The sequence below is a fragment of the Lissotriton vulgaris genome, chromosome 1_1 (genome assembly GCF_964263255.1).
Source record: "Lissotriton vulgaris chromosome 1_1, aLisVul1.2, whole genome shotgun sequence".
Taxonomy (NCBI): Eukaryota; Metazoa; Chordata; class Amphibia; order Caudata; family Salamandridae; genus Lissotriton; species Lissotriton vulgaris.
In genome coordinates, this window is record NC_141685.1 from 1,698,701,692 (window position 1) to 1,698,716,385 (window position 14,694).

General features: G+C 48.2%; 1 protein-coding gene across 3 annotated transcripts in view; it reads right to left on the reverse strand.

Moving 5' to 3' along the window:
• Nucleotides 1–14,694, reverse strand: part of LOC147751081 (uncharacterized) — a 227,866-nt gene that overhangs the window by 157,347 nt on the left and 55,825 nt on the right. For 2 of the 3 annotated variants that reach the window (XM_086937707.1, XM_086937699.1), the window contains exon 3: nt 7,188–7,280. In XM_086937707.1, the coding sequence (XP_086793833.1) occupies nt 7,188–7,280 (93 nt within the window). The remainder of the gene's footprint in view (nt 1–7,187; nt 7,281–14,694) is intronic. The other variant, XM_086937716.1, reaches the window with a different exon arrangement.

Sequence of the window (14,694 nt, forward strand, 5' to 3'; positions counted from 1 at the left end):
TGAGGTCTAGGATATGGCAGGCCGCTCGGGGGTAAGTGTAGCCCACTTGATCTTGGACATGGAATAGTCAACGTATGTTCTGGGATGTGTTTCTGCCCGGGAAAAAACACATTGACTGGGATGTACCAGTGGCTGTATAATTTGCGTGTATCTATCCGCTAATATCTTCCCCAAGATCTTGCAATCGGTGGAGAGGAGCATAATGGGGCGATAGGATGCCATCAGTTGAAGGTCGCGGTTGAGTTTCAGGAAGGTCATGATAACCGATTCCCGGAGGGATTTCAATAACTCCCCTGTATCTAATGCTGTGGTGAACATCCCCACCAATCGAGGGACCAATAAGGGAGACAAGGTCATGTGGTATTCTAAGGGGAATCCGTATAGCCCCGGTGCTTTGTTGCAAGCTAAGGTGTGTAAGGGATGGGTAATGTCTGCAGGTTGTATCCTCGCCTCTAATGACATATTATCCTCTTTTGTAATCTTAGGGATCGTTAAGGGATCAAATAAATTATCTATTATGTCCTGCTCGATCGGGATTGGGTACCAGTAAACTTCCGAGTAGTGTCGATGGAATGTTGAAAGGATCTGATCTTGGGACCCTACTAAGTTGCCGTGGGGGTCTATTACCTCAGTTATGGGTTTCATGTCGCTGTCTTGCTTTGCTAACCCTGCTAGTAATGTGCTTGTTTTATCTCGTTCCTTGTGCTTTGGGGTTGCATACGTCCTGAACTTGTAGCGTCGGAGGTCGACGCAAGCTGTCATATATTCCTTCCTGCCCTTAACTATCTGTGTCACTGCATCTTCCGATAAGTCATCCTGTTTAGTAACGGTGGTAAGGGGGTTTTTGGCCTTGGTGAGTGCTTGCTCTAGGGTCTGTTTTACTCCTACTATTTGCTTAATGCATTATACCCGGGCTACCACTTTAAATTGTGTCCCACTCTATCAATGTGGAGGATGCTGTCCCTACGTTGTTTGTGAAGTAGTCTTGTATACTTTGCCGCTGTTCATGTTTGAAGACTGGATCTGCTAGGCAGTACCGTGGGAGGCGCCATGTGGGGACTGGGGGATGCGGGGGTCTCCAATTTAATTGCGGAATGTGAGCATCGTGGTCAGAAATGATCCTACCCATGTAGTCTGTGTGTTGAACTTTGGGCAGAACCGCTGCTGAGAATAAGAATCTGTCTAGTTGAATCTCAGGTTATGTGGGATGGAGTGGAACAAATATAGCTTAGTCTGCGGATGTTGCATTCTCCATGCGTCAGTGAGCGCCCATTGTGTGACCCAGGCTCTGAATCTTTCTGTTTGTTTCTGTGCGGCTGAGTGTGTGGGTGGGGGGTGGGAGTCGTCCAGAGTGAGGTCTAGTGTGCAATTGTAGTAGCCCCCTAAAATCCTTGGTATGGAGGCAAATTGGGCGAGTAGCCCAGTGAGGCGTTCACAGAACTTGTCCAGGTGTACGTTCGGGCGTAAATACTTCCCAGTAGTACTGAGTGTCCATCGAGGAGACCCTCTAAAAGGGCATATCTACCTTCCTTGTCTACTACCCGTCTAAGTTCCTGAAAGGAGGTCTCTGTCCAGACCCAGATCAGCGCTCCCCATGCGTAAGCGGAGTATGATGTGGCACATATGGTTCTGCACCATTTGGACTGTAGCTTGCTTATCTCGGTGTTAGTAAGATGCGTCTCTTGTAGAAACGTGTTCCGAGCGTTTTGGCGTTTTGTGTATGAGTATACGGCGTGTTGCTTGCGTGGTGTATGAAGGCCTCGGGCGTTAAGTGTTAGGATGCTGATGTCTGCATTCTGTGTCTTTACAGCCATGTGATATCGTCAGTGCTCGTTTGGATGGGTTGTACCTGCCGTAGCGTAGTGACCGATGAGTCCCCTGTGGTGTGAGGGGCACATACACTACCATCTGCCTCCTATAGACATGTCTTGGGTACCCTGTTGTGTGTTATTCCATGAGGGGGTAGGGTGATTCTGAACAAGGGTAGTAAACTGCAAAAACTTTCCCAATGCTGAGGGCCTATCGCTGTCAGTGATATGTCCAAACCTACTCTCTCTAAACAGGAGAGTACAATGATAAACAATGGGGGTGGCAGTACGTGTTAAGCGAGGCATTTCGCTGATCGGGCCTTAGTAGGATCTCGGAGCGTCGTCTGGAGCATGTCAAATCATGTCTATGTCACATATGTTCGAGAAGTAAGTGCAGGTTGTGTAGGTCATTTAGGGTTTACGGTGAGACAATTTCATGGTGGGAGGGAGTTCATTTGTCCATCCATCATGGTATCAGCTGTCTGGGGGGTGACCATGGGAGGTGTAACTGAGTCCACTCCGGAAACTGTTCCATCGCTATCATCCTCCCCTTCTGAGGAGAAGAGGTGTGGAGCTCGATCAATGTCCTCCGCATAGGAGGAGGCCTGTAGGTCAATTAGCGCTTGTAAGACCTCTCGTCTCTCTTTCATGATTTGTTCTAGGTCCGGGACTTCTTGGGTGCCGGTCCCGGCCATTGTCTTTGCCCCACTGTGTTGCTGCTTCGGGGTGAGTCTCCTGGTGCGTGGTGATTTGAAGGTCGGGCCTCGTGTGGATTCTGTTCTGGACTGTTGAACGTAGTGGTGGTCCGCCCATTCGTGTGCTTCTTCTGCACTTGTGAAAAAGGTAGCTGAGCCATTATAGAGTATTTTGAGACGGGCTGGGAAAAGGAGGGAGTACTGTATTTTGTTCGCACGCAGCCAACGTTTTACTTCCAGGAATGATGATCTTTGCTGTTTCACTGCTCATGCATAGTCCAGGAATATCATTATCTGTTTGTTTTCCGCATGCAGGGGGCCTGTTTGTCTGGCTGCTTGGAGCACCGCATCACGGTCTCGAAAATTTAAGAATTTCGCTAGCATCGGTCTGGGGGGTGCTCCTGGTGGGGGTTTGCAAGCTGGTACTCTGTTGGCATGCTCGATGGAGAAGAACGCCTCCTGTCGGTTGCAGGGGTGAATGATTTCACCCATGTTTCTATGTATCCCAACGGGTCCGTGCCTTCCATTCCCTCCGGAAGACCCAGCAAGTTTTGCAGCGTTGCAAACACCCTTCCAAGTATGTTCCTCTACGGTGGACAGTCGGCTCAGGACATCTTGCAGTGTCTTTTGGTGTACCTTGATGGTGGGTTACAGCTCGGCCAGTTCCTTCTCCCCCTCCTTCACTTTGTCGGCGAGTTTGCGGTGATCGGCCCGTATAAGGCTGATATCTGTCGGGAGGTGCCTAGGGGCTTTTCCATGGAGATCCTGGAGTGTTCGATGGCTGTCAATACTTGATCCAGCTTGTCCGAGATTGATGGGTTGGGCTGTGGCGCAGTAGATGCGGCCCATGTACTGGCGTTGGGCATTTTTTCGGGGGCGGTCTCGGTCACCGCGGTGTGCTGGGATGCTCATGGTTTCCCCATTGTGGCGACTATGTAGGTCTCTTGCATTACAAGCGTCTTTGAGGACAGTGGGGCGTGCGGCCTGCAGTTGATGCGTCTCGTTGTTGGACCGGGGGGTCTTGTGGAAGGCTGGTGTCCTACTGGCAGGGTACTGGATGATACTGGGTCAATGGACTGTCGAGAGGAGGGGAGCCCCTGCTCCGGTTGTCCCCATGTCCAGTTCGCCTCCCTACATGTTTTGGGAGGATGAATGGTACTGCGAGTGCTGGTGGCGGTGGGTAGGGCTTTGCAGGGGCCCTTGGTGAGTTGATAGCCTGTTCGTATGTCGCACACTTAGTGGAGTATGTAGGCTGAGGCAGGAGCAATAGAGATTATAGCACCGCCATGTCAGAGTCAGGCAGCGTCCATTTTAGGTGTGTCCGGGTCTCACTACATTAAGAGGGGGGGGGATTCGCTGTAGTAGTTCCACCCCTGACAAGGATTCCAGTGGCTCACCTCAGGTTCGTTTATGGGGAATGTCCATGAAGGGCTCCTGAGTCGCGGTCTTAACAGTACCGCTCGCTGTGGGTCTCAGGCGCCATCTTAGATCCAGGCAGCCCAGAGGAGAGAGCAGTCCCGCAATTTGTGAAGCCAAGGATGATTGTCGGCTTCCCTTCCACCCGTTGCAGGGAGTCTGGTTGCTCACCGCCGTCGCGTTGGTGTAGAGTGTCCTTGGAAGGCCCCTGGGTCACGGTCTCAGTAGCGCAGATTGTTTCCTGACCTAGGCGCCATCTTAGGCCCAGGCATTGCTGATAAGAGGGCCTCCCTTGATCTTGGTCAGGTCTCCGACACCGCAGGTTGTAACTTACGCCGGAAGTCTGTGTTGTGGTGAACCAGCGGCGGGAGCGGTTGCGGTGGTGCGCTGATTCTCTTCGCTGCTAGCGATGTTCATTATAGGCTCCGTCACTCAGGGCCTGCAGTTAGGAGCGGGCGTACGCCATCTTGCCACCATCAGCCCGAGTTCTGTTTTCTTCGGTTTTCCCTTGATAATGCCCTCGGTTATTGGGTCTTGGGAGAACCGTCAGGTGCAGCTCGCCCTCCGCCACTTGTCTGGCATTTTAGCAGTCCAGAATGGCGCTGAGAAACGGGCGATATGCTGGCCCGATCGTGAAGTCTCAGCAAAGCAGGTCTGCCCTCATAGGCGGCTTGGCCAGCCCCCTATTTGTATATATACTTAATGTAATATTGTGTACTTTATTTTACAATTTTGATGACTTTCCTGGTTTTGGTATTTTGGGTTCACGATTTTTGTTAGGTTTCCCTAGTATTAATGTGCAGATGATATTTGTTATTTCTATAGTTTTTGTTTATGATATCGTTGTTGTAGGTTTTCTGCAGTATTTTGTCATCAATATGTGTGTTTATTAGTTAAGCAGAGGTTTGCGCTATTTCTATTATCAATATTTATTTAGTGATCTTTGAGTATGTCGATATTGATTTTCTTGATTAGTGCCATTCAACCCTTCCATCTATCCATGCCATACCTACCTGCTCTTATCAATACTCAGTCTCCATGACAGTTGTTGCAAGCATTAGATAATCATGGAGTTTACACAAAGTACAATTATTCTGAGCCCTGCTGCTCATCCATTTTCCATCCATTTTCCAGACAGGTGATAGCCAGACCTGTTGGTGGATAAAGGTAGTATCTCAGGTCTTCCTGTCTGATTAGTGCAAAGAGGACCTCAGGAAATTGCACGCATGTTGAGTTTATATAGAGATTGCTATGCCACTCTCTGCTCTCAGGGAAGAAAACAGCAGTTAATCTCAGATCTGCTGTCTCTTTGGCTAAGTGGTCTCTTTCAGGTGCTCTTCAGGTGCTACTGCCTTAGTCAGTAGCTCCCTTTCCAAATATCTTTTCTCTGCTTCCTCACACATTGAGCACTTTACTCCAATATTGTAACCAATTACAATACAGGCACAGCCTTCTCTGCACAATTACATACAAAATCTGACTTCTACAACGCTGAGCTACAGGTAGTCTGCACATAGTACTTACTACACACCCTATCATGAGAGGCTTCATGACCATTTCCCCAAGCCAAACTTTGTCTTGGGTTTCCAAATCCCTGGCCACAGAAAGTAGCCCCCCCTCCCCATTGGACTGACATTTTATCAGCTGTTATTCAAGGATTACCCGAGCTTCCTCTCATAAAAATATTTGATCTATCTCTCTATGTGATCACTTGTGGAGTGTATTGTTCAGCTCAAAGAGGTCTCGTGGCACTACACAATTAGGAACTATGGAATCAGGTCGCAGTTTAGCCTGAATCAAACAGCTACATCTTAAGACATTTCCAGAAGGGGTGTGTATGCTTACTCTTGACAACCATGTTTGTTTTAGACTTTGGGTGGTCCCGAGTGGCCATAGGCGTTCTCAGACTGCCTCTTGACTAACATAGGATGTCTGTCACCGAGATATGCTTAAATAAATAACATTTTAGAGGTGAATTAGCACTCTACTATATCTTATTTATGTATCGGTCTGTAGAAGTATTTCCAAAGCACAGAGCTGGCTAGCAACATGAGTAATTGGGTGCTGTACAGACAGCCAAGGATGAGTTGGGATCACGTGTTACTGCAGTAGATAGGTGGGAGTTGATAGAGTGAGATATTCAGAATCTGATTTTGAGCTGGGTGGGAAATCCTTCATTTTCGGAGGAAATAGTGAAATTGGAGGAGATTCCACGAGCTGGATTACCTTTGCCTTAGGAATGAGCAGGTTTCCTAACCCTCACGACCGGGCAAGGTGCGGAGGGAACGGCAGCTCTGGCAGAGACATAGGAATAGTTAGGAAGTCCAGCAAGATCAGGGCTATCTTTTTCGATGTGGAACAGATCTAATGTTCCAAGTTCCCCGAACAGAATGAAAGACGTGGAGCCATATTTTCAAGAAAGGGCGATACATTATCGCCGCTTTTATCGGCAGGAAACTGCTGCTAAAGCGGCGATAATGGGCTTGATAATATGCCCTTGTGAATTCCCATAGAAGCCCAGGTTAACACCAGAACCTGGGCTTCTATGGGAATTCACGAGGGCATATCATCAAGCCCATTATCGCCGCTTTAACGGCAGTTTCCTGCCGATAAAAGCGGCGATAATGTATCGCCCTTTCTTGATAATATGACCCGTGATTTGATATAAAAGGCTGGGTTAGTAGAAGTGTACAATCTTTTGGCATATTGGAACTTACTTAGCTTTCATGCCCAAAATAAATTTTCTGAGTTAATAAAAAGTGGCCAATATTACAACGCATTTAAGTTTTTAATTGTGCGTTTATTGCTAGATGTTGGCTCGAAGAAAGGATAAGTGGATGCACAAGATTGTGAATAAATATGGTTTTGAGCATTCGTTCTTTTATATTTATATATTTAATTGACAGTACATTCGATTTACTAATTATTTTCTGTTCCACTGAAGAACGGTTCTTTGCGCTTCTTTTTGCTTCTTCGTGCTGCTGTGGTTTGCATGGTGTACCCCCCTCTCGCATATGTGTTATTGGCAGTACTGAATATCCCTAGACCTAAAGTTTGTCTGAATGTTGCTGAAAACATTCTTGTTACAATGCATCAGCAATCAATGGCACTTGCTGAGAGAAGTGACCAAGACAGCAGTTGTTACAATATCTATTCTTCTCACTGGTAGGTTTTAGCATCTCAAGAGTTAACGGATCCTTTAATACCTTCAAGTACAAAGAAGAAATTAGACGGATATCACACAATTGCCATATGATATGTTTTTTACCTTCCAGGGCCTGACTGTTTTTTTCTTTTTCGCTGTCCACAGGACGAGTGTCGTTCTTCCTTGTTCTCTGGTTTGTGTCATTGTTTTGCCCTGCTAAGAAGACATTAAGAATGTCACTTTCTGTAAACATACAGAGATGAGTTAGGTAAATGAATACACTCATTCCTTGCATTTAATTGTAAAACATTTACACAACAGTATTTTTCAATTTCTGTGAGTATCACATAGGTTTCAGCAAGTTAATCAATGCCATAAGTTGATTGTGTAGGTTTGCAACCCGCTGGAATTGACTTTCTTAGCAGTGAGTACCTTAGTACTATGTCCATCTGTATCAAAGTACAGGGTCTATATCAAGCTGCAATAACGGACTCACGTGTTTTGCATTGCTTGATACTTGCTCTTCGTCATCAGCCTCATTTTCTTTATCGTCCTCAACACCCATCTACCTCTGTATGTGTATAACTTATAAAGGAAGTGATAAAAATCCATTTAAGAGCAAATGAAGACACGACATTAAAAGAAAAATTAGATGTGAAAAAGTTAAGTTAATTGAGCCGTTGGGATTCCTGGTAGATTGAAATTACAGACTGTGGGCTAGATTTGCAACTATCGCACAGATAACCTATAACCTTTCATTTGCCCTGCTGAAGGATAGAGGACTGTTGGGTGGGATAAGACAGGGTCCTGAAAGCAGTAAGCAGTGATAAACGAAGACACCTGTCAGTGTCATATCTAAAATAATTCTGCTATACTTTCACCAAGACAGCTCCAAGATAACTAACACTTCCATGACATATCTAGGACATACCGTCACCAGGAATCAACATTTGTTCTGTAACAGGGACATTGTTGCAGTCTAGCATAATATTGCTAGGCTATAGTGAGCACCCCTGTCTCGCTTATATGAGGAGTGGAGTGTAGGAGAGTAGGGTCTGCTATCCTATGGTCACCCCAATTTTTTGCTTTTTGCTTCATTGGTTTATGACTTAATGTGGCTGTGGGCCTGCTAATCAGACCCACAGCCTGCTGTTCTCTCTCTAAATGAATGCCAATGCACTCTAGGTGCATTACGAATTGGAACTTGTTCACCTTATAGCCCCTGTAACAGTGTACTCCAGGTACCCAGGGCATAGGTGTATCCAAGGCCTACCAGGGGCTGCAGCATGTATTGTGCCACCCCTGGCCTGGCCTCCATATTTGACACAACTGGCTGATCACTCAGCTGGGGTAAGTTGGTGTAATCACCTCTTACTTAGATATAGTATCCCTATATCTAACCCTAACTGGACACATGTTAACCTATAAGCCACTCCTATGGAAGGCCTCAGCAATCCTGGAGGCAGAGTGCTTGGTTTCATGTGAGATGACACTCTGGCACGAGCTGAGCCCGTCTGCAGATGTCGGGAACAACTCCCTTAGCTGTTCCGGGATATTGCCATACCATATACTCTTAACTGCATTATAATCCTCGCGGTTATATGCTAACTTTGGTTTGGCTTTATCAAAACATGTCGAGTAAGGAGTCATACGATTTGGAATACTATCCCCTCGACAGTCCTGTCGACGGGGATAGCATTCCACCCTTCTAGAGGGACACGACATGTACATAACCTGAACCCCGGTTAAAGTTAACCCGAGCCTCAGCATCACAAAATGGATGCTGCCACCACAGATACAAGTCTGACCTCCTGCTGCTGGGAGTCCTTCCAGCGAGGGAGGCTTGGACAAAGGGTTTCCTGCCTTGGGAGGTGCGAGCACCACCACAGACAGGATTTTGTGTATTGGGTAGGACAGGGCTGAATAGAATCAGACATGCCTGGGGCACACAAGGTGGCGTCGTGCATAAGCCAGTCCAAACCGGTGCTGGGGCTTTCCAGCCCCAGTCCTGGCACGGAGCTGGACAAAGGAAAGGGGGTGTAACCACCCCCCTTCCTGGTCCCACCCAGAGGAGGGACCTAGGAGGTGATCCACCCCTCAGATTGGGAATAAGAGTGGGAGCAGTGCCATAGCACCTCAGATCATCCTGACATCGACTTGAAACAAAGAAGACGCCTGGACTTCGACATTCTGCTGCACAGAAGGCTGAAGAGCATCTCCCTTGTGGCCAAGGAGTGGCCACCCTGTGAACACAGGCACCATCCAGCAACTCGACGTCTGCTTTGCCGCCGCCTCCTGCCGGAGCCCGAGCCCAGAGCCTGAGGAGACCCAGACTCCCAGACATCTCAGAGCCCGATCCACAGTCCCTGAAAAGAAGAGACCCGTGGAGGCACCGAGAGACGTGGGACCGGCCATCTTGAAAGACCCCTGAGAAGCTGACTGCGCAGCACCCGAGGCACCCTCGATGCTGTGCTTTAAGGTTTGAGAAGCCCCACCACCGAGCAGCATTTTCAGCGAAGATCAGCCCCCCAGCATCTCCACAATCTGCGTGGGGCCCTTTTGCACTTTGCCACTCGATGCGCCATCCCAGCCACTTGCCACGTGGCTAGTGACCATCTTGGCAACAAAACCTACAAACAACACCACTGGTCTGGTTGCTCCAGACTGGCCCTCGCTCCCCCGAAAAGGAGCACCCGCTCTGACCTTGCTGGTCCGAGTGACAAGCTTTCTTCACTTCCAGTGTGGCTTGCATTAGCCAAGGCCTGTTTGCTTCAATCAAGTTGCCGACACCGCCATCAGCTAGAGCCTTTGTGGGACAGCTTGTGATCGACTCCTGGACATCCTCAACCTCTTCGTGTCCACGTGGCTGCGGAGACAAGCTACACCTCTTCGCCTGTTTGCACCCGACATCGCCTGGTTCCATCCTGGTTCCACGGTAGTCACTGGCTAGTGACTTTGAACATTGTCCCCTCTGCTTTCAGATCTTCACCACTTCAGATCCACCCTTGGATTCACCGGAACTCTCCTCGACGACCCGCCTGCAGCATCTTCATCTTCAGGCACCATCGACCTGCGTGACGAAACCCAACACTACTGTGCACCTGTGCACCCGCTTCCTGTGGGTGAGGTAACTCAGCAACGCCGGTGTTCCTACACTGGTACACACCTCTAGTGTATATGTCTAAAGTTTCGTCCTTCTAGGTCAGTCGGAAGGTTCCTTAAACAGTAACTTTGTAACGTTTACGCACCATTGACATTGCATTGGTGCATGCGTGTGCTTTAAGCGCTGCACCCGAGTCCCGCGGGCCTTTCCCGACTTAGTCACTGCTAGTCCCGATCAGCTCCAGCGATTCCCAAGGCCCTAGGCCTACTTCTTTTCCGATTGGTGGTTCTTATACCACTATTTTAGTATATGGTTTAGGTGGCCCCTAGGGCTCATCCATATTGTGCAACTTTTGTGTATTTTAACTGTGTTTTGTTTTAACGCATTTGCTTCTGTGCTCATAAAGAGTATAGGGGATATTTGTAGTAAATAAATATATATATATTTTCAATATATATCTGTGTGGTGTCCATTCACTTGGTATTCAAGGGGATTGTGCATGGTAAAACAGCTTGCTTCACATGCCTTTACAGAGTTTAGCCTAAGACTGCTTTGTCCACGCTACTAGGATAGCTGGTCTATAAGGTTGACTTACAACCAATCATCATAAGGGTTGCTTGGCATGGTACAAGGTGATCACTAGAACTAGTGAGCATCATATACCAGGCCAACTTCTCACATGGAGCAACATACATGCTCATTGCCAAGAAAACAGCATTCAAGGACCGGTTGGACAACAACGCACACAACTGCAAGGAACTCTTCAACATCGTCAAAGAGCTTTCCAACCCCAGCGCAGGAAACAACGACATCACCCCATCGCAAGACCTCTGCAACTCCCTGGCTTCATACTTCCACAACAAGATCGCGGACATACACAACAGCTTCAACAACCAACCAACGCACACCATGACCGAACAACCACCCCCCACCACCACCCTCCGCGCCTGGACCCCGATCAGCACCGAAGACACCATCCGCACGATGAACTCCATCCACTCCGGATCACCGACCGACCCCTGCCCTCACCACGTCTTCAACAAAGCCGACGCTGTCATCGCACCCCACCTGCGAGACATCATCAACACATCCCTCGACACCACCATCTTCCCCGAGAGCTGGAAACACGCCGAACTCAGCGCCCTACTCAAGAAACCAACAGCGGACCCCACCGACCTCAAGAATTACCGCCCCATCTCGCTCCTCCCGTTTCCAGCCAAAGTCATCGAGAAGACCGTCAACAAGCAGATGGCCGCTTTCCTCGAGACGAACGGATCCCTCGACCCCTCACAGTCCGGCTTCCGAGCCAACCACAGCACCGAGACCGCCCTCATCGCCGCCACCGACGACATCCGAGCCCTGATGGACAATGGAGAAACAGCGGCCCTCATCCTCCTAGACCTCTCCGCGGCATTCGACACGGTCTGCCACCGCACCCTAGTACGGCGCCTCAGCAACGTCGGAATCCAGGACAAGGCGCTGGAGTGGATCACCTCCTTCCTCGACGGGAGAACACAGAGAGTCCGCCTACCACCGTACAAGTCAGAGGCCACCGAAGTCATCTGCGGCGTCCCCCAAGGATCATCTCTGAGCCCCACCCTCTTCAACGTCTACATGAGCCCCCTCGCGGCCATCGTACGCAAACACAACCTCAGCATAATCTCCTACGCCGACGACACCCAGCTGATCCTCTCCCTGACCAACGACCCCGCCGCCGCCAGAGCCAACCTGCACGAAGGGATGAAAGAGGTAGCCGAGTGGATGACGACCAGCCGCCTGAAACTGAACTCGGACAAGACGGAGGTCCTCATCCTGGGCTCCTCTCCCTCCGCCTGGGACGACTCCTGGTGGCCTCCCGCCCTGGGCACCGCACCCAAACCGACAGACCATGCACGCAACCTGGGCTTCATCCTGGACTCCTCCCTCTCCATGACCAGGCAAGTCAACAACGTCTCCTCGGCATGCTTCAACATCCTACGCATGCTACGGAAGATCTTCTGGTGGATCCCCACCGAGACCAGGAAGACCGTCACCCAGGCCCTCGTCACCAGCCGACTGGACTACGGCAACGCCCTCTACGCCGGGACCACCGCCAAGCTCCAGAAGAGACTCCAGCGGATCCAGAACGCCTCAGCCAGACTCATCCTCGACATCCCACGAACCAGCCACATCTCCGGACATCTGCGAGACCTTCACTGGCTCCCCATCAACAAAAGAATCACCTTCCGCCTCCTCACCCACGCACACAAAGCCCTACACGACCAAGGCCCGAGCTACCTCAACAGCCGAGTCAACTTCTACGCTCCCAAACGCCACCTCCGATCAGCCAACCACGCCCTCGCCGCCGTCCCCCGCATCCGAAGAGCGACTACAGGAGGAAGGTCCTTCTCCCACCTGGCCGCCAAGACCTGGAACTCCCTCCCGACCGACCTGCGCCTGACCCAAGACCACCTCTCCTTCAGGAAGAAGCTGAAGACCTGGCTGTTCGAGCAGTAGCGGCTCCCCCCCCCCCCAGCGCCTTGAGACCCCACGGGTATGTAGCGCGCTTTATAAGTGTCACTGATTGATTGATTGATTGCATGAAAACCAATACAAAGTTTAAAATAAGCATTGGCAAAGCCTTAAAGTCTGTTGTTGGCCGCCAGCCTTTTGGCAATTCTTGTTTTCCTTTGACATGGTTTTTGTAAAACGTTATTGGTCAGGAAGCAGCAGAACTCATCAATGTAAACAAAAACATTGGCTAAAGGCAAAAATGTTTTTTGTCTCAGAAAAGCACACATTGACATAGTACTCCCTGGCACTGAAGAAAACTACTTTGTGTGTTGTTGTGCTCTTCATGAAAGGGAATGAATTTGGGAGGGTAGCTGCACTCTTTTAGATGAGTTGAGTGAGACGTTTGTTCGGTATGTGTGCTATGCTGGTATGTAGCCTACAAACTATGAATTATCGGGTGATTATGGCCTGGTAGAGCACCAGGACACCAGTAAGCACTACTTAGTTTATATTTGAACGTTAGAACATTTGTTTATTTTTCATCAGAAAATCAACTTAAATCAGCATGACATTCATATTCATGTTACATTTGTGAAAACATGTATTCTTTTGCCAACATATACATAACTCTCTTCAAATTGATATCGTACATCATAATATCAATACATTTAGTGTTCACCCAATGCATTTCGGGGCGCGAGCCCCTTCGTCAGGGGTCTGTGTGTAGATAAAAAGAGGAAAAGAAAAGGAATCGTATTACTATTGATGCACTATCGTAAATAAAATTGAGTCTCTAAGTAATGTATGTTTCTTACCGCAAACTAGGTGAAATCAATTGGAAGTTACACTTTTGGTAGATTATTGGTGTGATCTGCATGACAACAAATGATACGTATAAGTATGTGGAGTTTATAAAACCGGTGTTATGTATGAGAAAATTCTCAATGGAACATGATGTTACCTGTGTTCTTGTATTGATTAAGTCTGTAGGGACAGAAAGGGTGGAAAACACAAAGTTAGGATTATGGGGGGTATTATATTTGCATTGCATGAGCCTGAAGCTGGATTATTCAAGGGGTTGGTAAATATGCATAAGTTCTCACCTTATGTATGCTGACTGTTAATCAAGGAGCCTGTGCGGGGATAGAAGGGGTTCCTAGTTAATACTGCAAAATAGCAGTGAGCACGGTAAGTAAAAACCTCAATAATATAGGAGGTTACCTGAGAGTCCTACTTGGTAGACATCGGGCTCAGCAAGTGCTCGAGAAAAGGGTGAAAAGATCTGCCGAAAAAGTAAACATAGGGGATAGTGAAAAGCTGGCCAACGTGCTATTCATTCAGGTTACAAAGCGGGTAAAAGGCTCTGCGGATGGTTTTTTAAAAAACAGGTCTTACCGGAGCAGAAAGCTCGGTGGTCGCGTCTCGGCGTTTTTTCGATGTGAATGCGAAGGCGGTAGTCCTTTCTTTATTCACATTGTTGTTAATCGCGTCAATATCGAAAACGGACTGGGGTGGTCGCAATGTAAACGGCGGCTGTTCCTGCTATTATTCCAAACTTACGCTTTATTGTAAATAACTGAATGGAGAAGGTTCTAATTCACGTTACGATATTATGTTAAATTTTTATGTTTATTACGGGATGAGGTGCTTGTAAGAGTTAAGATCTTACACATTTACTATTTATAATGTGGATAGCGGGAGTCGCCATTTTGAAATGGTGTACAAGCTCGGTGTGTGGATTCAGTAGGCATTAGTGACAGGCTGGATATATTGAGGAGAGGCTCAATAAGTGTCAAGGTTTTACAGCATGGTAAAGGAATAGACTAAGCGAGTAGGAGATCAAGGGAGAGTGAATTGTGTAGCATGTGGTGGGATTTTGGTTTTTCGAAAAATGCCAGGTATTATCTCTAATATAAGTGCAGCATATGCCTCTCATTCAATAATGACTATTCCTTACTTTTGATACAAATTCAATATACAACCCTTATATGAGTTTAGATCCTGCACATTTACTATTTATAGTGTGGATAGCGG